The sequence below is a fragment of the Pezoporus wallicus genome, unplaced genomic scaffold, assembly GCF_028554395.1.
Source record: "Pezoporus wallicus isolate ANWC-B61680 ecotype Strahan unplaced genomic scaffold, APGP_CSIRO_Pwel_v1 contig_8673, whole genome shotgun sequence".
Taxonomy (NCBI): domain Eukaryota; kingdom Metazoa; phylum Chordata; class Aves; order Psittaciformes; family Psittacidae; genus Pezoporus; species Pezoporus wallicus.
Genome location: NW_026637196.1, coordinates 1,465,795 through 1,490,118, shown reverse-complemented (window position 1 = coordinate 1,490,118; position 24,324 = coordinate 1,465,795). Strand labels below are relative to the sequence as shown.

General features: G+C 49.9%; 2 protein-coding genes across 3 annotated transcripts in view; both read left to right on the top strand.

Annotated features, from left to right (window-relative positions):
• Positions 1–462: 462 nt before the first annotated feature.
• Positions 463–23,434, top strand: LOC130596404 (transmembrane protein 151B-like). 2 transcript variants are annotated; one of them, XM_057403972.1, is made up of 2 exons: positions 463–1,137; positions 20,183–23,434. In XM_057403972.1, exons 1-2 carry the CDS (start codon positions 1,048–1,050, stop codon positions 21,596–21,598), a joined length of 1,506 nt encoding a protein of 501 aa, XP_057259955.1. In that variant the 5' UTR covers positions 463–1,047; the 3' UTR covers positions 21,599–23,434. The 2 variants fall into 2 exon arrangements, with proteins under 2 accessions (XP_057259955.1, XP_057259956.1); XM_057403973.1 differs by lacking the exon at positions 463–1,137 and adding an exon at positions 18,476–19,571.
• TYRO3 (TYRO3 protein tyrosine kinase) overlaps positions 21,642–24,324 on the top strand; it is a 47,763-nt gene continuing 45,080 nt past the window's right edge. Inside the window, exon 1 of the mRNA XM_057403969.1 lies at positions 21,642–21,973. The gene's annotated coding sequence lies outside the window, so the exon portion shown is untranslated. The remainder of the gene's footprint in view (positions 21,974–24,324) is intronic.

The window sequence follows — 24,324 nt, the reverse complement described above, 5'->3', positions numbered from 1 at the left end:
GGAGATAATGACGGGATGCGTTGAGAGCAGGGTGCAGTCGGGAGGAGGAAATATTGGCAGTGCAGGGAGTTCGCAGGAGGCTGCAGTTGGGGAAAACGGGGACCTGTGCTGGAGGCACATGAAGCCGTAGGAAAGGCTCAGGCAGCAGGGAAGGGAGGAAGGGGCAGGAGCAGCAGGGTGCCTCCATTTCCTCCACCAGCTACTCCTCCGGGAGAACGGAGGAGAAGGTGGGCAGCAGGGCCGGGGCAGCTCCGCGCCAACGCTCCTATCGCACCGGAGGCAGCAGAAATCCCACGGCCGTGAACGGGGTGAAGCAGGACCGGCGGCTGCTGCTGCTCCCCGGCTGCGCCTGGAGGAGCTGGGGTAGCCCCAGCGTTCAGTAGAGGCAGCTCCGCTCTCTACCCCCTGTGCGAACGGCCGGGGACAGAGCGGGGCAGCGCCGGGCAACTTTATCTGTCGGCTCCGTGCGGGAGCGCTCCCGCGGGGTAGCCTTCATCATCCTCCTCCTCCTGCTGCTGCTGCCGAGGGGTGCTGCCAGCCCGGGCGAGATGCGGGCTCTGGAGAGAGGCGGGAGAGGTCGCCAGGGCGGCGAAGATGCGCTGAGAGCGGGGTGCACCGCGGGGAGGGGGAGCGAGGCTGATCCCGAGAAGGAGACATGAGGGGGCACCCCGGGGAGGAGAAGGGGCTCCCTGGGGAGGGTAGGGGCTGGGAGGGAGGGGAGGGCGCACCCCGCAGCTCCCAGCCTCCCGCAGAGGCGCTCCGGGAGCCGCCGGGCTGTCGCCTGCCCACCTGGGGGGGCCGGGAGCTGCAGGGGCACCCCCCCTCCGCCTCGTCTTTCTCTCCTCCCCTCCGCCGCCTCCCTCTCTCCCTCCCTCCCTGCCCGCCTGCCTGGGATGGTGGAAGGAGCCTGGAGCACCCGGCAGGGCCGCCCTGGGCGCGGGGTGCGGCTCGCCCCGGCCCCGGGTAGCGGGGCGGCCAGCGGGGGACTCCGCTGTCTCGGGGTCCCGCAGCCCCCGCCGCCGCTGCCAGCACCGGTGATGGCCAAGGATGTCCTCGGAGGGGGAAGCCGAGGCGGCTGCTGAGAGCGGGCCGGGCAGCACCCCCGCGCCGGGGGCCGCCGCCGCTGTGCGGGAGGAGGTGAGCGGCGGCGGGGGCGCCCGCCCCGGGCCAGGGGGAGACCGGGAGGGGCAAAGGCAGCTCCGCCGCGGGGCCGGGGTGCGGGGCGAGGGGGGGGGAAACCGGGGAGCGGCGGCGGGAGGAGGGTGCCCTGGGGGGGGAGGGGGGGAGGTGTTTGCGGGGCGGAGGGAGCTGAGGAGCCACCCGCAGCCTGGCCACCAGCCCGGCTACCTGCAGCCCCGCCGCGGTGCGGTGCGCGGTGCGGTGCCCACCGCGCCCTGCAGTGCCCGGGCCGCAACGAGCCCCCCGGGTTCGGTGGCCGCGCCGGGTGCTGCGGGGCTTTCCCGACGGGCCCCAGCGCCGGGCTCGGTGCGGCGGCTCGGCTCCAAACGGTGCGGTGAGGGGAAGGGAGCCTGTCCAGTGTAAGTTTGGCTGAATAAGCCCCGCGGGGTTTGGCCTGGGAGAGCCCACCGCTTCCCCGGGACTTCTGAAACGGCCCAGAAACTGCAGCTCTGCGGGGCGCTGGTGTCACTGGCGGGGCGGGGGGAGGCACATTGAGCAAAGGGAAGGGGTTTGCAGCCAGGGGCTCCGTGGCTTTCAAGTGTTTTGAACTGAAGGACATGGTCGAACCTCTCATTCCCCATTAGGGCCTATGCACTCCTGTTGTCTAACCTGCAATAGGAAACACTGCCGAAAATACAGATTAATGTGTTTCTTCGGATCAGCTTGGAAGCCTTGCGCATCATGGGGATGGAATGATGGATGTGTCTGAGTGTTGACACGAAATTCTGAGCCACAAGACATGGCCAGACAGAGCTGCAGGGCTCTGTGGCAGTAGGTGACGATGCACATACAGCCCTGGACACTGGGGACAGCAAGCTGTCCTGTTTTAGGGATGCCTGAGATTTTCTTCTATGCCTAATATAGCCCTTGCTCCCAACTGTTTTGACAGGTCTGCTATTACATCGTGTAATCCATGTGCAGATCATGGAAGTGACTGAACTTTCTTCATAATGTGGAGTTAAAGCAAATAAATGCACATTCTGCCAGGGATGCAGAGAGCAGCCTTAAAGGAGGCAGACAAAAGAGAAAACAGAAGTGAAAGCAACCCTGTAATATTGCTGTGTGCCTTTAATCTGTTTAAAGCTTTTGTTAACAGGTCCCAATGCTCATCAACAGTCTCAGCCCTGTAGTCAAAATCAGGAGCCACAGCAAACCCTGCATGAAGACACAGTACCCTGAGGCCTAAACCAACCAGCACTTTTTAAAAGTACCTGTATTAGAAAATTCACTTTGCAGCTCAAGTTGAAAAAAACTGCCCTCAATGGGTGAAAATTGGGGTTTTCTCCTGTACAATTGCTTTTTAAAGACCTGTGACACGGTTCACTGTGAAGAGCTGTGGCTGGATCCAGGATCCCACTGTTCCAGCAGTAGAGCTCCCCAATGTAATTACAGCCCTGCAGAAGATCAGTGGATGGCTGATGCTGGGAGGGATTTTTTGATTTATTTGGTCTATAACCAGGAGCTACAGAAGGCTTTTCAATGTATTAAGTCCACCATAAAAACATCCAAGACACTTCTAGACATGAGAGCACTTGAACTCTCTGCTAAGCACATTATATCTTGCTTCAGTCATCCTGCTCTCAGTTTTTCTTCTGTTCCACACATATTTCTATATCTCAAATGCCAGTAACAGCAATAGCTTAACACTGCAGTCCTACAATATTGGTCTTTTCCTTGTGCTTTCCCCATCTCTATGTAAATAGCCTTTTTGCACTAGGACCAGCAGTTGCATTTAAATGCCTGGTATTAAATGGGCATTGCATGGGCTTCTCTATTAGTCTTGTCATTTATGGATTTCACTTAGATCAAATGCACAGGCTTAAATCGTAATAGTGACTGAAAATTGCCTTTGTTGGGTAACAAATCAATGTGATATAAAACCCTGAGCTAGTAACAGAGAATGTATCTGGGGTCTACATCTTTATTATGGAAAGCAGAACAAGAAAAGGTGCAGGTACAGTGTGGGGAGAAGAGAGGCTCTTTGGTTACCGGCCGCAACCCTCATCCTCTTCTGCCAAAGGCCACTTGGGTTTCCTGCTGTCTTTGCAGAGTGTCAGAGCAAGCCCTCAGATTACCTGCCAGTATTCTGGTTTGGGTATTCTTCCGTTAAGTTATTGATTGCTCGACCTGGAATGACTGCGCTTTCGGTGTTAGTTACCAGCCCATCAAACCTGCAAAACAGAATCAAGATCTTTTGAGAGGAGGGAATGGAAAGGATGTGTTTTGCCAAATGTTATTGCTAGGGATGGATTCTCTGGACATACTTGCCTTTACTTTTCTGTCTGAGGTAACAGAACCTGCTGCTGGGTACTGCCCCGGTTAAGCAGTGGGCATTATTTTTCTTGCTTTACTTCTTACTGTGACAGCCGACACCCGCACTGAAGAGCTGATAGTGACTTTTCTGCATATCTGCCAATTTACACCTCAATCCAGAAATGGTCTTAAATGTATGAGTCTTTAAAATCTAGTTGGAATTTAGCTGGAAATTGTTTTTTTTTTCCAGGGAAGTAAAGCCGTTGCATACAAACATCATTTATTTGCTACCAAAGCCAAGTAATCACTAAAGAAAGCTGAAAGCAGCAGCCGCTTGACATTTTGAAATACGTATTTGTCTTGTCTGTACTGGCAGAGTCAAACAGCAGTTGTCCATGCCTGTTTTTATCTTCTCTTCCATATTTAGGAACTTTAATTGGGCATGACATAATGCAATCAGTTGAGTTATTTGAAGAAATAAGGGGGGAAAACCTCGTGGATCGATGTTCCTGAAACCCACGGTCATCAGCTCACTGATGGAGATGTTACAGAAGAGAGGGGGCACTTAAAACTGTCTCATCTGCCTCTCACTGCCATTGCAAAATGCAGCAGGAGCTGGTTTGAAAAGTCCTATTTGTGGTCACGAGAGCACCAAGGGGTGTTACAAGTTAAGAAAGCATAGCTTGTTTCCAGGCTACAGCTTTACGGGATGTCAGGTCAAAAGATAGCCAGGTCCTTTCCTCTTAAGCGTGCCACTGGAGAGACACCCTCTACTTGGGCAGTTGGCTCCACTTAGTTCTCCAGGGTTTTTACCCATTTCCCCCAATATGAATATCAAACACTTACTTTATTTGTCATTGAAATGACATTGAAAACATCAGGCATAAGGCATTTCATAACTTAAACCAGGTAGTTTTACACTGTCCCTATCTATGGGGTTGAGCAGTGGTGGAGGAAGCAAGGCAGGCAGCCTCCCCGGTTTATCAGGCCTGAGGCAGGTGAAGCTTCCTCACCAACAGATACCCAGAGTATGGTGAGCCCCACTCTCTGCAGGAGCCCATTTACTGCCCAGTGCTTCTGTGACATCCTTGAGCAGGGGATGGAGAGAAGCAAGGGCACAGAGGCTGTGATGGAGGCTAACATTCCCCACTACCTTTTAAGTAAAAGCTGCAGAAGGACCATTAGGAACCAACCTCCAGGGAGGGTTTATTTCCCTTGTAAACCTTCCCCCAGGAGCTGCACAGGGCACTGACCCAGCAGGCGCTGCCAACAGGGATGGGCAGGAAATGTGAGATGTGGCTCCTAGGGAATCTCTGCTTTTTCCTTCCCCTCAGCTCTTCCAAACCTCATGTGAAAGACTTGCTTGGCTAACACCCTGAATGTTAGCTGCTGGTTAGCCTGGTGGAAGACTGTCACCATCCCAAATGAGTATCATTGACCAAACAGTTATTTTGAGAGCAGTGCATGATATTCCAGTCTTGAGTGAGATTCAAACAGGACAAGCCCCTTTCTACCCCTCCTGCCCTGGGTTTATTCAGCAGTCATAACCCAAGGAGTGCACCTCATTCCTTGATCCAGATGGTCTCCCTCATAGAGATGAAGTCCAGCAGGAGTGGCATTGGAGAAACTGGAAAGCTTTACTTCATGATCCTGGAGTTCCAGGCGATATTTGCATTGCAGATCCTGTCATAAGAAGATCCATGCTGAGGCATCACATCTTTTTTGTGCTTTTGTTCTTTTCATTGCCCCACTTTATCTTCTGATCACATGTCTGTTCTTGGTGCCCTGAAGTTGTCTGTCTTCTCTGCACTTCACACAAGAAGCTGTCAAGAGCTTGGAAAAAATAGATATGATACATCAAATGGATGTATCTGAGCTCTGAAGGGCAATGCAGGCTCCAGCTATGTGGGTTTCTATGGGCGAAGTCTTCTGCCCTCTCCAACAGAGAGTGCTTCCTTGCCCCCATGTCTGAACTGGAGGGAGTTGCTTATTCTGGCTGACTTTCCCAGGTTCCTCCAGCAAGGGAATTCTCTCAGTGGAGCACTGGCTGGAGCAACCGGGGAGCTCAGGGAGCTCCACCATCGGAGGTTTATAATGGCAATTTAGGCAAATATCTGTTAAGTACATAGATATTGTCTCATGGGGGAAGGAGAGACCAGGTGACTCTTCAGATCCCCTGCAGACCTGGTTTCTAATGCTGTTCTCTCAGGTGGATGCAGTCACCTGCTGCCAAAGGAAAAACAGTGGGTCTGCACCCTTTTTTGAAGCCCCAGATACTCTCCTTGCTCTCTCTTTCTCACTTCAGAGACCCCAGAGGATGATCTCCCTCCAGAAGGGAAGTGTGGATACCAAGGATGCTTTTTAATCAATGCAAACCATTGCAAGAGAGAGGTAGGAGGCATCTTCTCCCTGGGAACAGTGCATGAGTCTTCCTCTGATCTCTTTCTATGCCTTAGAAGAAAATAGCTCAAATCATTGCCAGCGACTAGGGACAATGTGGGGATTAAAATGAGTGGAACATCCCCACGTATCCATAGTGAGTAGGGCTTGTTTTTACGTGTGTCTTAGCACATGATAGGGAGTTAAAACCAAAACTAGTGGCTGCCAAGCTGTCATCAGCACTGTAAAGCCCTTTAAGTTGTTACAGTGATTCTGTCCCTGCACTGTAGATAAGACTGTGCTTGATCTTTCACTTACAGCAGGAGTTCTACTTTTCACAAAAGCGTGGGTAAGCATTTAATTAGTTTTTAAGCTCTGATCATGGAAAATATAGTTCACTCAAGAGTTCACTTTCAGACTCTAATCATTCAGCTCCTCTGAGCTTAAGAACTGTAAAATTGAATCTAGCACGTAGTGAAGCCTTGTTGAGGTCACAGTTGCTGTAATGGCTTTGTTAACTACTCAAAACTCTTTAATAGGGTAACTTCATTTAAGCAGAATAGGTGTTACAGCAAGGCTGTAACAGGGTCAGCAGTGCAGGTCAGGGGTAGAGGCTGCCTCCCTGAGCACTGACCGCTGCCCACAGCACATCCTGTCTCCAGCTGCAAAAGCAGGGAGAAGAAGAGCCAGAGAGGGGCAGGACAGGATGGCGAGTGGGAAGGCTGGAGGAGCTGGCACCTGCCTCAAGTGGAGTGAAGGTTGTGAAGTGGTGTCTGGTGTACCTGGCAGCCGCTCTCCCAGTGCCGTAAGTGACACCAGGAGAGGATGGAGGGGCTTACACCGCACAGAATGCCTGAGCTTTTGACTGCTGCGGCTTTACATCAGGTGAATAATGTGCAGGGAGTCCCAGCTCACACACAGCATTGTTTCTATACAGCTGTGGTGTTGCACATCCTGGTCCAACATCCAGCCTGGGGAGGCCTGGTTAAGGAAGGACTGGTGGTACTGGGCTGGGGGAAAGCAGGGGCTGGAAACAGCCGCTGGTGAGGGTGGGAACTGGCAGGGTGGGAGCTGACAGCAAAGGGCGGAGAGCAGATCATGAAGTCATGCTTCTGGCAAGGAGATAATGGTAGGTAATGGGGGTGACTTGCAAATGTGGAGTCTGCATAACCTGACATTACCAGGGAAGGGGATGGGAGCTCACAGCATATTTGGCTGTGGGAGAGAAGGGACTTGTGGCTGGAGGCCTTTTTCGACCCATGAAACTGATTGCCCTTAGGAGCTGGACTGGGAATTGTGGAGTAAAGCATTCAATTAGTGTGGTAACAAAAGTGATTCAGCGCAAGGTATCGGTGCGTTCCTTTGAGTAGCTCTTGCAAACCAGTATGGTGTGTCCTGGAGGACAAGAGCTGGGAGAGTCTCAGTGCCCACAAGTCTTCTCACCTTGCAATGGGCAGAGGGAGTACAAAGGACCCCAGAGGCAGGAGTGGTAGCATCTGCCAGCATGGGATCCCTCCAAGGTCCTAAAGATGGAGAACAGCCCCTTGTGGCTACCTGAAGGTGAGGTGGCCAGCCTGAAGTGCCAGTACCTGCTGGAGGAAGGGGGTAATAAGGGCTTGTGCTGAAAGGGAGGGAATGACAGTCTGTCTGCAGGCCATGGCAGGAGCTAAATGCCCTGCTTCCCACCAGCTGGTACTCAAAGTGGCAGGATGCAACAGTTCACATGCAGATGAGATGCCTTCCTGGAGAGTGCTGCTGCGATGCTCATGTGAAAGCACTTTGTGTCTTCAGGAGGTATAAGAAGGTGTATTGAAGCTGTGCCATGGGTCAAAGTCAGGTCAAGAGATAAAACTCAGGTGTCCTGGCTCCCAGGATGCCTTTTAACCATTAGGTATTGAAAGTGAATTTCTAGTGGAGTTTTCACCTGCTGTGCTCTCACATGTGATTGCAGAATGTGTGACAGAGAGAAGCAAGAGGGAGTGAGAAGTGGTGTTTATGATGAAACCTCATGCCTCACAGGGAAGCATTATCTGATGGGATACTACCTCATCTTAACAGGCGCACCATTATATGGAAACATGACAGCGCTGAGGTCCCAGCTGTGTTCAGAAAGGTGCAGCAATGAGGAAACACTCCCCGAATCTGACAGAGCAGTAGCTGGATGTTATCATGAAGTACTCAGCTCAGCAGCAGAGGGATCTGGCACAGCCACAGCATGAGCTGCAGCAGCTCAGCACCATGGAGATGTAGGTCCTCTGATGAAATGAGCCTGGCAAGGCTCTAACTGGGAGGTCACGTGGGAAATGGGAAGGATGGAGGTTGAGAGGTCAAATCACAGAGCTACCCTGTTCTGGGTTTGTTAGGTGAAAGGATGGCATTGCAAGTAAGTGAGAATAAAACTTCATGGTTCTGGACAAAGCTTGAGTCACAGATCCCTTTGAAAGACTTCCCGAAACTTCACTGGAGCTTGGATCAGTCCTGGATCATATTTCTTGTGAGGACCTGGGACCTGCTTCTATCCCCATTTAAATCTCAGCATGTTCCTTTAAAGTAAGCAAAGATTAAATGGTATTCATAACAATGAAGTATTTTTGTCACTTGCCATGACTCTAAAAAGAGGCATTCAATGAGTAGGCTGGTGAGGAACTAACACTCCTTGGGCTTCCTCTTCACAAGGCTGTGTCCTCCTGGCTCCCCACTTTCCATCCCAAGGAAGCTGATCCGTGGCTGATTTTCAGCCAGGTTCCAGGTCAGACCCTCCCTTCCTCACACTGAGACTGAGGGAGGGTCAGGCGGGACACACAGGACATATGTCAATGGTGAGAACACTGAGGCACAGGACATGCACTCTTCAAGGATGAGAAGAGCACCTTGCAGCCTTAGAGACCCAGGAGAGGGAAGGGACTTTAGTACACCACTGAACTATGGCTCTAGCATCCACTACTGCAGATTCCTTGTGTGCACAGCACAGGGGAAAACACTTATGCTCAGCACCACCAGCCTCCTATCACTGCTTGCTCCTCTCCCACCCCTGGAGAGCTGCATGTTGTGAGCAAAGGAGGGTGTAAAATAGACAGTGCAGCATTCCTGTTGAAATGGGACTTTCTCAAGCACATAGAGGCTGACAGGTAGCTACTGTCCCCTTCTCCCCACTGTCCCCATCCCTCTGGACTGAAGCAATGGGAGCTGGTCCCATCTGCATTCCTATTTACCCTTGGCTGGTGTTCAGCAAAGCCACCAGTAACATCAGTACAAGCTGCAAGCCAGTAAGTCACACCTAGCTGATCCCCTGGGGCTGTGGTACTGCATCCCAGGAGCTCCCTGAGGATATGTGATGCTGTTATCGGCTGACTGTTAAGTGTTGAGGTAAGCCATGGTGTTACAGCTGTAAAATCTAGTAGGAAACACTTAGAGTGGGTAATAGGAGCTAAGGATAATGGTGGTTAAAGTGTAGAAAAAATAATCATTCTTGGAGATACTCTTGTGCTCTGAGGCAGCTCAGATCCCAGCTTTTCTTTCCCGAGGAGCTCATTCCCAGCATTGGCATTACTGGGAAAAGTCCTCTGCCCCCAGAGTATGTTATTTGCGTTGCTGCTGAGTTGAAAGCCAGGCGCAACAACAACAGCAATCTGGGGGGAAAGGGATAATTTCATTAGTTTAGCATTTTCATGAGCTTGTAAGAAGCTGCCACTAAAATAGCCCTGATTTCTGTTTTGCCCATGGTGACCACTTTGTTGCTAGGCTTCCTTGGCACTGAAAATGTAACTGCACGGATTTCCTTGGAACAGCATGCAGGAGCATCACCCATGGATGTGTCTAGGGACAAATTCTTCATGCTACTTGCGTACGTACTCTTGTGTTTTAGTGAATGGCTTCCCTATCCTGCTGCAATGGGCAGCATATATGTTGGCTGGGATCCAAATGCCTTTCTTTTCTGGAATTTCCTTTATTTCTGCTTGAAGACCTCAGAAGTATCCTGCAAGAGCTCTTCTGAATCTGACATTTTAGAGGGCTGGATGCTCTTCTGTCCTCACCTCTGCTTTCCTCATGGTGGCGTGAACTCGTGAAGGTGAATGGTGTGAAATACCAGGCTGTCTTTGTATGGTATTTCAGGGACATCCTAGCATCTGAAATTCAAGTGAATCAGCAAGATCTGTGCTTTTTCCTGGTTTGTCTTGTCCTACAATAGGCTCTGCTAGAGAGAGGATTAAATGCTACCATTTTGTGCACCTTCCCACCCTGAGATGCTCTCCCTGACAGCTCCATTGATGGAAGGAGAAGATTGAATCTCTGCAGGGATTTAAACAATGAGAGAACAAGTGATCTCAGCTCACCACAGGAGGGCAACTGCTGAAGCGAATGCCTGAGTCAGTGATGCACGTGGAGTACATGCAGGTTATCCTTTTAAAACCGAGTAACAGCATCTTTTTGCTGGGCATTGATGTTGTGGTCCTGAACTGCAGGAAGTTTTCATTCTCACAGGAGTTTCATGGCAGAAGAGCAAATGGTGCATCCAAGATATACGTGCAGCAACCAATGTGCTGCATTGCATTGCAATTGCATTGCAGTTGCATTGCATTGCAACCGTTCAAGGACGGGAGGGAAACTGTCTTTGATGCAAAATGTTTTTTCCTGTTGCCTTCTATCCCTTATATTTCCTTTTCCCTCCACGCTGAGAGCACTTGCTACTGGCTCAGCATGAGCTAGGGGTAATGGGCTTCCTGCTGCTCTGGATGGATGGCAGGAGGGATTTTGTTTCAGGGTCCCTAGGAAGGGATTTATGAGATGACTGTTGCAGTATCTCCCTATTCCCAGGCCTTATTACTGATGCCCCATGTGGAGCCCAGATAGAGTCACAGGTGGAGGAGCCCTTCTACCCATCGTACACCAGCCCTTCTACCCATTATACACCAATGTCTGGTGTAGCATAGCCTGCAGGTTCCTTCTTCACTGTGCTCATGAGTGTCTGACCTAGGAGTTCATTTGGTCCTGGAAAGCAAGAAGAGGTTAACTCTCTTCCTGCAGTTGTCTTCACCCCAGGCTTCTTGGGCCAGTCTTTCACTAGGATCACCTCAGGAGCTGGAAGATGATATTTGTACCCACCTCTCTGTGGCTGCCCAGGGACAGGGGGAGGACATCTCCTGGCTCCCCTTATATCATCCTTGTCCACTGCAAAATGGTGACACCTTTCTCAGCATCAGAGGTTGGTCCTGGTGTCAGAGCTCACCTCAATTATGGTTAACAGCACAGCCTAGGGCTTGCCTAGCAAGGACTCAGTGGTCCTCTCTGTGTTATGTCCTGCCATGTCCATCAGGAGGCAGAACATTTTGTGTTAAAGATGGTGTTAAAGTCACCCTGTAGCCCTGAAACCAGGTCTTGGTGGAGGGCAGGAGGATGCTGTGGTGCTGTACTTCTCACTGAGACTCAGCTGCAGTGCCAACCCTGCAGCACACTGTCACCTCCATAGGAATCTCTGCCCTGATTTAGCACAACCTTATCCCACACCCACAGGCTGTGAGGAGGAGATAGGGGCAGAGATCTGGGTTTTGGAGAAGTTTCCAGCAGCAAGAAAGCAGCCATTCAGGGGTAGCTGCTTTCCAGGTCACCGATGGGCCAGGAGGACTGCTGGCTCAGAGGATGCTTTGGTGCTGTTGGGCTCAGGGCTTTCCCTGTCTGTCCTCACCCAGGTCCTTTCTCTGGGCCCAATTCCCTCCTGCCCCTGCTCAGGCTGGCTGGTCTCTGTTGGTCCCTGCCTCTGCCGCTGTCACTTGGTGCATGTCTGGGCTATCCTTTTCTGTCCTCCACCTCTTCCCACTCCCTGTGTTTCTCCCTCATTTCTCTATTTTCATTCAGGCCACATCTCACTATCCTGTTTTCTCTCATTCTTTCATTTTAGACATAATGGCATTTTGCTTCAGTAAAATTGCAGCTCTTGAGGTCAGCCACCAAGGGCAAATGCTTTACAAGAGGGGTTTAAAAGGACAGGAAACACTTTTGGCATGTTTTCCCCAAAGGAGAATTTTAAAGCTTTTGAAACTGGGGAACCCAGATATCTGGCTGCAAACCAGACACAGGCAGTCAAACTGGGGCCCAAACTGTCCACAAAACAAACATCAGAATAAATTCATGCTGTAGCAGCATATTGCCTGCTTATACAGCTTATGATGGAGTTTTCAAGGAGACTGAAGAATGAAGTCTGACAGAAGAGGGGGGAAAAAAACATTTTGATAATAGAGAAATAGTAAGCATAAGACAAAATTATACATCAATTGTTTAAAGGTTGTGACTCCAGAATACTTTGGTCCCTAACCTTTGGACCTCACAGACTGTTTCTTCCCCACTACTGGGTCAGTTTGGCAACTTTAAGTTCAAATTTATTTTGCCAGGCAAAATCAGAAGTGGGCAAAACAAGAGGTTTATCATTGTCACCATAACCATTTGCATGCTGCAAGCAGTACTGAGGCAGCTAGGAAATGAAGAGATGATTCAAGCCCACACTGCCATACTGCCGTAGTACAATACAGTTACTGGTGAAGAGAGTACAGCAACAGCAGGCCTGGTGATAATGTGATCCACTGAAGCTTTGGGAGGGTTTCTTATAGGATTATATGTAGGACTGAGTATAGGATTACTCTGGTGGCAGAGAAGAAGTGTGAGGAGCACCTCAGTGTCCATGTAATGCTCACAGCTTTGTTTTTATGGTTGACACTCAGCTTTGTGAAGACATTTGTCTTGTATAAGTTAATGGGGTATTTAGCCATTAGATTGGCAGAGTTCTGCAGGAATAATTACTAGACATAGCACTATCAACTGGAATTAGCATAAAATCACTGCTGGTAACATTTAAAGTTGGCACAAACATTAGCAGGCTGGTCTGTAATGTTGAGAAGAGCACAGGCCTACAGAGGGATCTGCTTCATTTGATAATTTCATTATTCACTGCAAAGCCAAGTCTGAAATTGCACATTTCAGGGTGGAGAGTGCAGCCACCGCTGAGCCGTCCTCAGAAACAGTGACTGGGAACAAAGTGTGTGAGTGGTTGAACATGAACCCCTGGGTTGGTGCTGGGCAAAAATCTTCTAATGCCACACTTGGAGACAGTAAAAAGGGGGAAATGAGTGGGAATAGGAGGTGATTTTATGTTTTGATATGATGCCACTGAAATAAGTGAAGTCCTGTGTCCACTTGCAGGGTACACATTAAGAAGGATCTCAAGGTGCTGGAGGGAGCGCGGAGCACTAAAAAGAGCTAGAGCAGCGCAGTGAAAGACTTCAAGACCTTGACCCATTTAAATTGTCAAAAAGGAGGCTGAGAGGTGTCACAATTAGTATGGAGAGGTGTCTTCAGAGAAAGCACTTATATGAAAAGCATCTTTTATCACCTGAAGAATGAGCATCCCGCTGCCATGAATGGGGGACAAAGTGAGATGAAATTGCAGGGCCAGTAAAAATCCATCACCAGAACAAATTACAAAGGGGATTTCAGGTTCTTCGTTTCTTCTCATCTCTCAGTTTAAAGCAAAGTGTCTTTGTGGAAGATAGCTTTTCCTAACCACAAGTTACTGGGCTGTAGATAGGACTGTAGAGTGAAATTTCATTGCCTGTGAGATACTACAGAGAGAAGGCATAGTGTCTCCCAGTCTTAAGATGTAAACGTAGCTTGGGTTGTAATAGAAGCTAAACCTTCCTGACCCAGAATAGCCTTGCAGGGTTGAAAACAGAAATTGCTGTGACTGCTTGTAAGTGCTAAAGAACTGTCTGTCTGTTTACTATATCCTAGGAATCCCCTCCGTCACCAAGGGACAGCCACGTGGCTCGTGGGTGAGTCCTGCTGTCAGATATATCCAGAGGTCAGCAAAAGCGGTGAGCCATTACTGATAAAACAGAGGCACCAGTTTCAGGTTAGGCAGCCCACTGTGCTAGTGGAATCAGTCTGGGCATCTCTGAGGGTGGCCCTTCCTCCTCCTGATAATGGAGGAGGGACATGCAGACCATATTGGAAGAACAGGGACATGCCGACCACCCTGACCTGTGCTCTGGAAATTTGTTAGCTATGTACCCATCAAGAGGAAGGGACCTAGAAACACGAGCACAGTTTGCTCACCCAGAAATATACTGTTCTGATTCTCTAACATCAGGTTTTTACATTTCAAACACGCCTTTTAAGGAGAAATCAGGGTTTGAAGGGGATAGCTCTTTAGCATTCTTAGGGACCCCCAATGCAGTTGCTTGCAGGCTCGTTTAGGATGCTTACCAGCTAAAACATACCTGCTTGTCTCTTAATGCTGGTCACTTGCAAGGAGCCAAGGGATGGGGTCAGAGTGCTGAAACCCTGGTCACCAGATCCATGCTTTTGCCATCAGAGCACATTCAGCTCCAGCTGGGAAGTGGGGGATGTGCCATGCTATGCTTCCCTCTCCCCTCTCTCTTCACCCCTTTACACATAGGCCAGATTAACAGCCCAAACCTGGATGCTGCTGTGACACGGAGTATGTTTTAATGATTTTAATTATGGTTCCTGCAGCCAGAACCCAGCCTGGCTCCTATTGAGCCAGGATGAGTGCAGGGTGGGCGTGCCTGAACACGGGAGGCTCCACGCCAGTCCTTGCATACCTGCTTTTGATCTTGGGCATCTGCCATCGCAGGGTGTCTTTGAAGGCAATTGCCCTTTCAGCCACTGACGGGGTGTTTTATCATTTGCAAACTAAGTTCTGCACAAAACTCTCTCGAAGGAGAAATAATCGAAATGCTGCCAGCCTGGAAACTCCTGTCTGCTGCAGGTGTCAGTTGAAATTCCAGTTCTCTGTCAGTACTTAGGGCTTTCCAGACTATTTTCCACCAACTGCAGCAACAAATTAAATAGCATCTATCATTTAGTGTCTCAGAAGGCTCCACACCACCAGACAGAAAACAGACCATGGGAGGACATGGAGCTGCCTCTTCACTTTGTGTCATGCACAAATCCTTTGCTCTGCCTGAGCTTTCTGGAAATGATGGCCCAAAACACCGCGACACAAATGTGGAGCAGCAGTGTGGGGCTGAATGCCTGGGGCTAGGGCCAGCTCAGGACAGGGCTGTCCCCAAACCCACAAGGCACCAGATTGTGCCACCTCTCGCCCATGGTATTTTCCTCATTTGTGCCAAGATCTGCTAAAGAATTGGAGAAATGTTTTGTTGTTGTTGTTTTTAGGGGTGGAAGAGTAAAGTGAGTTTTGGCTTGTAATTATGGATAGTTCAGGTAAGAGTTAGCAGGAGTTTCCAATCCAGTCATGTGCAGTGAGAACAGATACCTCTAAAAGCTGTTCAGCAGCATGCCAGAGTGTAGCAAGACGTTATTTACAGCATGTGCTTTAACGTGAAACTCACAAACAGTGATACTGACAGCTCAGCTGTGCTTCTTCACAGCATTCCATCCAAACCAGGAAGATGTACTGTCATCAGTGCTGGCTGAGACCTTGTGGGCGAAATATTTGATTCAGCAAAGCCATCCCTCTGCATAGACGTAGTTGTTGAATCACAGAATTGGGTTGGAATGGACCTTCAAAAGTCATCTAATCCAAGCCCCCTGCCATGGACAGGGATGTACTGCAGTGGATTGGGTTGCTCAAAGGCCCATCCAGGCTGACCGTGAACATTTCCAATGATGGGACACCCAAAACTTCTCTGGGCAGCCTGTGTCTCATTTAATCTTCTGTCAGGAGCTTTCCTGGTTAACACTGGAAGCAAAGCCCAAAGCAAAGCCCCCACAAGCAGGTGAGGAAGGACACCTCTCTTGATTTGGGTTAGAGACCCAAATCCATGAGTCCTAGACCACAGGCCAAGTGCCTGATGACCGAGCCTCCATCTATTCTGGGACAGGCTGCTTGGCTTGGGCTTTCTGTCAGGCTCTGTCTTTGCTTTCTTCAATTACATTTCTCTGTTAACATTTTGCAGGGGTTATGCTTTTGTTCCACACCAAAACAACTCAGATCCCACAGCATTCCTGAAAGGACGCAACTCCCGTTTGCTGGCTGGCCCAAGTTATCATGGAAATTATTAGTTTCCTCAAGTGCTTATTGTACTCATCCAGAAAGACAAGCTTGCCCTGTTTCAATCCGAAACACTGTGCACAGAAAGGAGAAAATTCCACGTAGCACCACAAGCATTATGCTTGCAGGAAGGTGGTATGTTAATTAATAAAGTCTGGGAGCAGTGCTTTAAGATATTAAGGAATTTTTTATGCAGAGAGAGATGGAAAGATGTATCTTCTTATTAGATTATCGACTGTGTGATACTTCTATTGTAATTATGTTCCATTTCATGTCTTGCTTGCAAACACTTTAATAGTGTTTCTAATAGTATGATTGTATTAGATTTATTTCAGCAATGGGAAGGAGAAATAAGGGGCTAGAGGCCAGACGAATGTATTCAGAACTTTTGAATACAGAAGTGCTTCATAGAAACAGCTGTGGGGGTAGATGCTGGAGGAGAGATCCTTTTATAACCAAGGACCTGCGGAGAGTGGGATTTGCTTATGAACAAAGGAGGGTTTGAGACAGTGGGTGAGAAGAGCCAGGAGAAAGGAACTGTGGTTGTCCCAAAGGGTTTTGAACATGAAGGCCCTGCTGAACTGGACTGGTAGGTGTGTGAATCAGAGATGAGGCAGTGGGCTCTATGGCTGAACGTCTTCATTTTAATGCAAGAGGCAGAGAAGGTGCCTTTTTTACAGGCTGCAGTGAGAACAGTGAAGAATAGTGGCTCAGGCTGATCCATTTTTGAAGAGTGTCCAGAGGATGCATACAGAAATATCATCTTGGACCTGCAAGCCTCTGAGCTGCTGCCAGCCCAGCCTGGTGCTTCTCCAGCGCTGGTGAGACCAGAGCCATCTCTTTCCCCAAAGGGGAGTTGGCATCTCCTGGAGCTAAGCACATTAGGAGGCATTTGCCCACTCTGATATGGCCACTGATAGCCCTAACTAGTGGGGCTGGTTGAATCACCCCTTGGGCAGAAGCCAACCTGTGGGTTGCAAGTTGGACCACAGAGCTGCGGAGAGCAGAGAAGCTGTTAGCCAAGCGAAGAGAGATAAAAGGAAGGTGGGGATTGCAGTGCCTTTGGCAAATAGTGCCTTAACTGGCGTGGGACAGCCTCTCACTTGGCTGTGCCCATGGCCAGGCTGCCAGTGCTTCAAACACGTCATAGAAAAAACTGGGGTTCCTGGAGCTGCACGGAGTACTGAAACACCCCCACTAAAACTGACTGCTGGGCATCGTTTCCTTGGCCTGCTGGCATTGTTCACAGCATTGATCATATGTGACTTTACATGAGCCGTACCTGTGGAAAACTGAGTGTGAACTAAAATTCCTGTGTTAGAATATTGCCCAGGTGTTTTCTTCTGCACAGTACCGGTGACTGGATGGAGATGTTCATTTTTAGAGTTTTCTTCATCTTGGAAAATATTCAGGTTTGGGAAAAGGGCAGAGGTTTGCAGTTCTTCACTACAGTGTATTACTATAGCTCTTTGAAACTCCAGTTCTGTGTCAAGAAAAGACAAAGAATAGGATTTCCCATGAGCTCTGACCTGGAGTCCAGTGTATGGCTGAGGTAGAGGCTTACATATTGGGGCAGTAACCACACAGGAATAGAGCAGTGGGAATTTGACAAGAGTTTCAAACGATGAAACTCTCAGTGACTGCATTTAGACTTGGGGACTCACCCCATCATGGTTTAACCCCAGCTGGCAACTAAGTACCATGCAGCCATTTGCTCACTCTTCACCACTCCCCTGTTAGGATGGGGAGGAGATCTGGAAGAAGATAAGCCCACGAGTTGAAATAAGGACAGTTTAATAACTGAAATAAAGTGACATATAATAATAGGAAAAAGAGAGGAAGAGGAATGAACTTCAGGAAACCCAAGTGATACACAGTACCATCACTCACCACCTGTTGACCGATGCTCAGCCCTTCCCCAAGCAGTGATTGGCGTCTCCTGGCCAGCTCTCCCCAGTTTGTATCCTGAGCACGATGCTCTAGGGTATGAAATATCCCTGAGGCTAGTTTGGGTCAGGTGTCCTGTCCCTGCTCCCTCCCAGCATCTTGTGCCTTTCCTCACTGGCAGAGCGTGGGAGACTGAAAAGTCCTTGACTTAGGATAAGCACTACTGAGCAACAACTGAACCATCGGTGTGTTACCAGCATTATTCTCAAACTAAAGCCAAAACCCAGCACTGCACCAGCTACTAGGAAGAAAAATAACTGCATCCCAGTCAAAACCAGGACACTCCCCAAAGCTCCCATAGTCATTTTTTCAGCTGATTTGGGGACTACCCGAAGCCACTTTGAGGGTTTCCTGCAAGAGGCCGAGGAAAACAGTCCTAATTCTTACCTGTACTAATATCTTCGCACTGCTGCATCTACAGAGAAGTTAATGTACCATGGCCTTTTGTCGTGGTGACCCCAGGACACCTTTATAACCCACTCAGCTTCTCTAGACCCATTTTGGCCCCTGTAAAAAGGATATAGCCCAGAATAATTATTCTTTATTCTGACACATCCACACATACAAAAAGTTCAGGATAAGAACATAAATTCTTTCCAGACTCCTTCTGGATGCATCAGGAAGAATCAGGCCCAGATTCTGCCCTTAGTTGCCGCAGATGCATACTGTGTAGCTCCCTAAATCAGAAAAATTACTCTGTACTTCCACAGTGTCAGATTCGAAGCTATGAAATCAAAACCAAACCCCAGAGTTTGGCAGTGCTCACAGAAAGCCATAAAACCTGTAGTTACTTAGAAGTGGTTCTCTGTCCCAGGAAAAGAAGAAAGCAGTATTAAATCTGACTTACAGCCGCGCAGGGTTAGATGCCAATGCTTCCATCTCATTGAGAAGACAGTAAACTCTTCTTTCTAGTGGTGCTGTGCTAGTATTTCCTGAGTCTGCTGCTCCTTAAATTCCCTGCTGGTTCAAGATTACTTACAGATTCCTGACTGCTGTGGGTCTGAGATAAGCTGTGTTAGGGGAGAACTTTATCCATGGAGAAAGAAAGAGATGACATTTCCCAAACCTAACATCTGTTGGCATCTACAGAGCAGTTTGATGCATTAGAGGCGTCCCCTTGGGAGAAGGAGTAACTGTGTTTCTATTTTTGCATGAAATCAGGCTCAGCAGAGGGCATGATGCTGCATGAAAATCAGTGTGGATCTGCTTTCCCACTGTCATCTCCTTGGAGTTAGGGGTGAGGCAGAGGATGGCAGTAAGAAGAGGGATGCAAGCAGCCCTCCACATCACCTACTAAAGCAGAGGGGGGTCTGTTTCATGCACTTTCTGCTGGCTGCCAGCCAGTAACGTAACTCACTCTGCTTCTGCTCTTTGCAGGGAGACAGCTCTGTTTCCGCTAACTGCTTGGCTCAATTCGGCACTTTTTATTATAGCCCAACATAGCACGACAATGCAGCTGATTCACTGCATCACGGCTGGGGTGAGGACCGCAATCATGCCATCCCAGGGGAAGCAGTGGGAGTACGAGAGCATGAGCTCTGGCTCTGCTCCCAGCCCAACTTTTGGGACTTGAAAGGGATGGATGTGCTGTGTTCTAAATATCCACTCGTACACCTTTAACTCCAATGCTTAAGCTTTCAGGTATTTTAGGTTAGAGCTGTCTCCTAACCAGCCTGAAGCTACTCTGCACCATGCTGTAATCCTGACAATCCTTTTGACTGGATGTGCTTGGATCTAGTAATTTTCCCGATGGCTGACCTCCAAGAAAAATGGTGTTGATCATTTGGTAGGTTTCAGGGTTGGGTGTGAGTCAGCTCTGAGTCAGGCAGCAGCTCCACTAAGCGCTGGTCTTTCTGTGCTGGCACGACCCGTGCAGCTGCAGCCCTGCAGCAGATGCTGCTCCTGAGCCTCCCCAGCAGCAGCATGTGAGAACCCAGGCACTGGGCACCCACAGAGCAAAGGGGCAAGCCCACAGCCCCATGCTTTCAGCTGGGTATGTAGTCTGAAGCCCTCTTGGCCTTGGAAGATGGTGGAGTGCATAAATGTTGCTCGGTCCAGGCAGGGAGAAAGACTGGGACCTGCCTCACCCCCTTCAGAGGGACCCATCCAACTGGGGTGCGGACACGCAAGTCACTGCTGAGCAGAGAGCTTCCCCGAGCCAGGAGGAAGCAAGGAAGGAGTTTTGTTCAGAGACCTCAGTCTCTGGCACGGTGTTTCTGTTTATATTCCCATTTATATTAAGCAGGGTGGTGTCCCAGTCCTCAGGCACCCGAGAGAAAAGCCAGACACAGGCTCAAAGGCAACACTCATTGTGTGTGTTGTGAAAAGCAACGTGACTGACAGGTTCCCCGCTCTCTCTTTGTCTTTCTCTCCCCCTCCCCGGTGGTGTGATTGAAGCAACGCCCCGTGAAGCAGTCCCTGAGTGCCTGCATGTGCCGGGAGTCCCACTGGAAATGTCTCCTCCTCTCCATCCTCATGTATGGCTGCCTGGGTGCAGTGGCCTGGTGTCAGCTGGCTCGGGTCACCAAGCTTAGCTTTGATAGCTCCTTCAAGGGCAAGTCCATGATCTACCATGACAGCCCATGCTCAGACGGCTACGTCTATATCCCGCTGGCCTTCCTCTCTATGCTGTACGTGGTGTACCTGGTAGAGTGCTGGCACTGCCATGTCAAGAGAGAGCTGCAGTACAAGGCAGATGTGGACAGTGTCTATGAATGCATCAACCGCATGCAGCAAGCCACTCCGTGCATCTGGTGGAAGGCCATCAGCTACCACTTTGTGCGGCGAACCCGGCAGGTGACCCGCTACCGCAACGGTGATGCCTACACCACCACACAGGTCTACCATGAGAGGGTCAACACCCACGTGGCTGAAGCTGAGTTTGACTACTCTCACTGTGGATACAAGGACATCTCTAAGGAGCTCCTAGGCCTGGAGAGCTACACAGCCACCAAGCTGAGGTTCACCAAGTGCTTCAGCTTTGCCAACACTGAGTCTGAGAACTCCTACCTGACTCAGAGGGCTCACTTCTTCACAGAGATTGAGGGTCTGGATGACTACATGGAGGTGAGGGAAGGAATGCAGCTCAAAAACGTGGACTTCAAAGAGCTTATGATGGCCTACGGGGACCCGGATCACCTCCCATGGTACGTGTCCCACTATGCTTTCTGGGTGGCAGCTATCCTCATGATCTCGTGGCCGCTCAGGGTACTCATAGAGTATCGGACTGCTTACGTCCACTACCACGTGGAGAAGCTGCTGGGCCTGGAGTACACGGCACCCACGGCGGTGGAGGAGCCCTTGTACCGATACCGCATGCCCCGCGACGCCACACAGGACAGCACGGAGCTGGAGTGGCACATCTGCACCAACCGGCAGCTGATCCCCAGCTACTCGGAGGCCATGCTCATGGACCTGGCCAGCTCCCCAGCCTATGCAGTGTGCCAGTACAGCCAAACGGCCCACGGCTGTGACCGCTGCAACCGCGCCTCCAGCACCTCCTCCATCTTCTCGCGCCACGCTTTCCATAGCTGCAACTCCCGCCTCTCCCTCAACACCAGCCGCTTCTCCCTGTGCCGCGTCCATGGCTCCCACAGGACAGGCCTCTGGAGGAGCCACAGCAGCAGCATCGCTGACCGCGGCTGCCAGGACGAGCAGTGCTGCTCCTACTCCAGCCAGCTGGCCATCAATGAGAATCCCCCGACCTACCATGATGCCCGCTTCTTCCCCGTGCTCATCGTGCACCGGCCCGAGGGGCACAGCGGGCAGCCTTTCTATGTCAGGCGCTCCTCCTGCCTGGAAACCTCGCTGTGACGTGAATCCATGATTCCCCAGCTCCTCTGCCCCGGGATGGGGCTCGCAGAGGTGCTGCCAGTGGGAGCCTGCAAGTGTCAGTCCCCGCAGTGGGTCAGCAGGATGAGCTTTAGCTCTTCCCCCTGCCACTGCAAGAAGATGTAGTCCCTCTGACCAACAGCTAACCTCATTTCCCTCCTTCCATTGGTGTCCCTAGGCTTTTGTTCCCCTCTTCCTTTCACTCTTCACCCCTTCTTGTGCTCCTCAGGTCCCTGCCTCCCCTCCCATCCCACTCCCAGTCTTGTTCTTTACATTTCAGCCACAGCATTGTTGCCACGGGAGGATTTATAAAGCCTGTGCTCTGCAGTGTATTTGCCCTCCTGGATGCCCTGCAAGGTAAGAAACCCGGATAAAGCAAGGCAAAAGGCGAGAGTCAGAAGGCGAATCAGATCTGCAGACACTGAGTAACCATCTGCAAGCCCCAAACAAGTTGCTTTTTTAATGCATTTTATTTTCACCAGTCTTTTTTCCTTTTCTTCTCTCATTTATTGTCTCTTTTCTTCATGTTCTCCTCCTCTCACTTTACCCTCATCTTCCTTTTTCCTTTATTTCAGTTTTCTCACATCTGCTCTCCATTTTTTCAGGGGGTTTGCCAGTCACGGTGTCTTTCAGGGTGTAATTCCCTTACACTGGGCAAAAATACGGTATTTGCAGCACAAACATCACTGCTGACACAACCACAGGCTATGCCCCTGGGAAGTGCTGAGGACTTTCTTTCCAGAGCAGTGACATGCACCAAGAAAGCAAAATGCCCTTTGCTCACCTTGCCCTGCCTGGGCTGCAGCAGAGACACTGCTGCATTTCCAGCTGTAGTTAACCTTGCCCAGCTCCACCCCTGTTAGCAATCCTTACGAGCCCTAATGTAGATCAGTGTCCTGTTAGTGCCACTATTTTTAGGACCGTGGGTCTGGTTTGTGGTTGTTTCATTCCCAGCACTTGCTCAGAGCAGCGCGGGCTGGACAAGACAAGAGGATCTGCAGAGGGAAAGGCAAATATGGTATGAACCCTCCCAGGGGTAGTCTGGAGTTGTTAGGAAGCTCTTCCACCCACAGTGTCTATTAGAGCAGTTGCAGGACTGCTCTACGTTATCATTCAGCAATCTGTGTGCCCTAGGAAGGCTTTTTGGCCAGTAGCCCACTGCCTCCTTCCCACCTTCCCAAGCAGGATGTGGTGCCACCCCAGCCCCAGGCAGGGAGCACAGCCGGGAGCCAGCCCCACCGGCCATTCCTGCTGGGATAATGGCTCTTCCCATAAGGCTTCCCCTGGTGCAGCACCTGCCGGAATTAGTCCCAGCAATGCCAAACCCAGGAGGTGTCCTGCTGTGCTCTGGGCTGCGGGCTGCCCTGCTGGCCCAGTGGAGAGCCCCAAGAGCCAGGGACCAACCCAAGAAGCTTATGGCCACACTGAGGACCTGCCAGCGACCTTGCACCTGCAAACCTCCATCCCACAAGGGATGGTCATGCGCTGAGCAAGCTCCATACCATGTTGTTGTGTGGATGGTGGAGATTATTATCCACCGTGACTCACAGGAGAATGCAATACGATCGCAACACTGTCACTTTAGCACACAAAGTGTTGTCACACCCTGCAGCATATAGGTAAGAAACTGAGCCCCAAGAAGGGCTGGTAACAAATGCTTCCTCCCAAGTCCGTTCTGTGTGCACCTACATGTGATTTAAGATTTGTAAAGTCATAGTCATATGTGTAAATTATCTATAACTCTGCATACTTATATGGTGGTTTCTTATGGCATTGACTGTTGCACTGTGTTAAATACATTTTGTTTTGGTTTGATGACTCCGTTTTGATGTGCTGTATTCATTTCAACTCCAGAAATAGAAGCATTGGCAATACCTGGCTAACCTGCTGCAAATGATGGCACCACCAGGAAAGTTGTTTAAATTCATATGAGTTGATCTTTTTTAATATAAATACTTTATGATTTATGTGACATTTTTGTTCTGACAGCTTGGCATTTATCGCAGAAGATGGATAACACATATGATGTGTTATTTTAGCACCTCTTAAAAAAGAATAACCATCCCAGACATGTGGAGGAACCAGGTTTGGGCTCAGAGTAATGATTACGTTTGGGCTGGCGCCAAACTGGGTAACATTGAAACTTAGAGAAAAAACCAAAGGGTGTAAATCCACCCTACAGTGACCCAGTCCTACTCTCCCATCTCCACCGTGCCACCTACCACCCCCAGGCAGAGCTGGGAGAGTTTGGGAACTAGGAGGGGATCAGGCCTGGACTCAAAGCTCAGACTCATCCCTGATTTACTTGCATTCCAAAGACAAAGTAAATGCAATCCTTTAATATGGCTCCCTGTCCTCATCTTCACTCACACAGAAAGTTAAAACCAGCACATATGGAAGATGTAAGAGCTGGAGGAGGATGAAACTTCACGAAACAGAGAGGCTGGAATATTTCAACACGGTTTCTTACTGAAGGAGGTGGTAGGGAGGAAAACAAGAAAGGAGATTTGGTATAAATTAAAAGAGAGCAGAGTTCAGCTGCAGCTATGATATTTCCCAAATGAACAGCATAACTCAGTTATGGCAAGCTTAGACCAGACACAGCCAGGGTGAGCTTCAGTCTTCTTGTGAGCTGTAGCAGCCACCTGTGGCTTTAAATACCACATCCAAGGTCTTGGCATGGCCACTTTGGTCCCATATGTATTTCA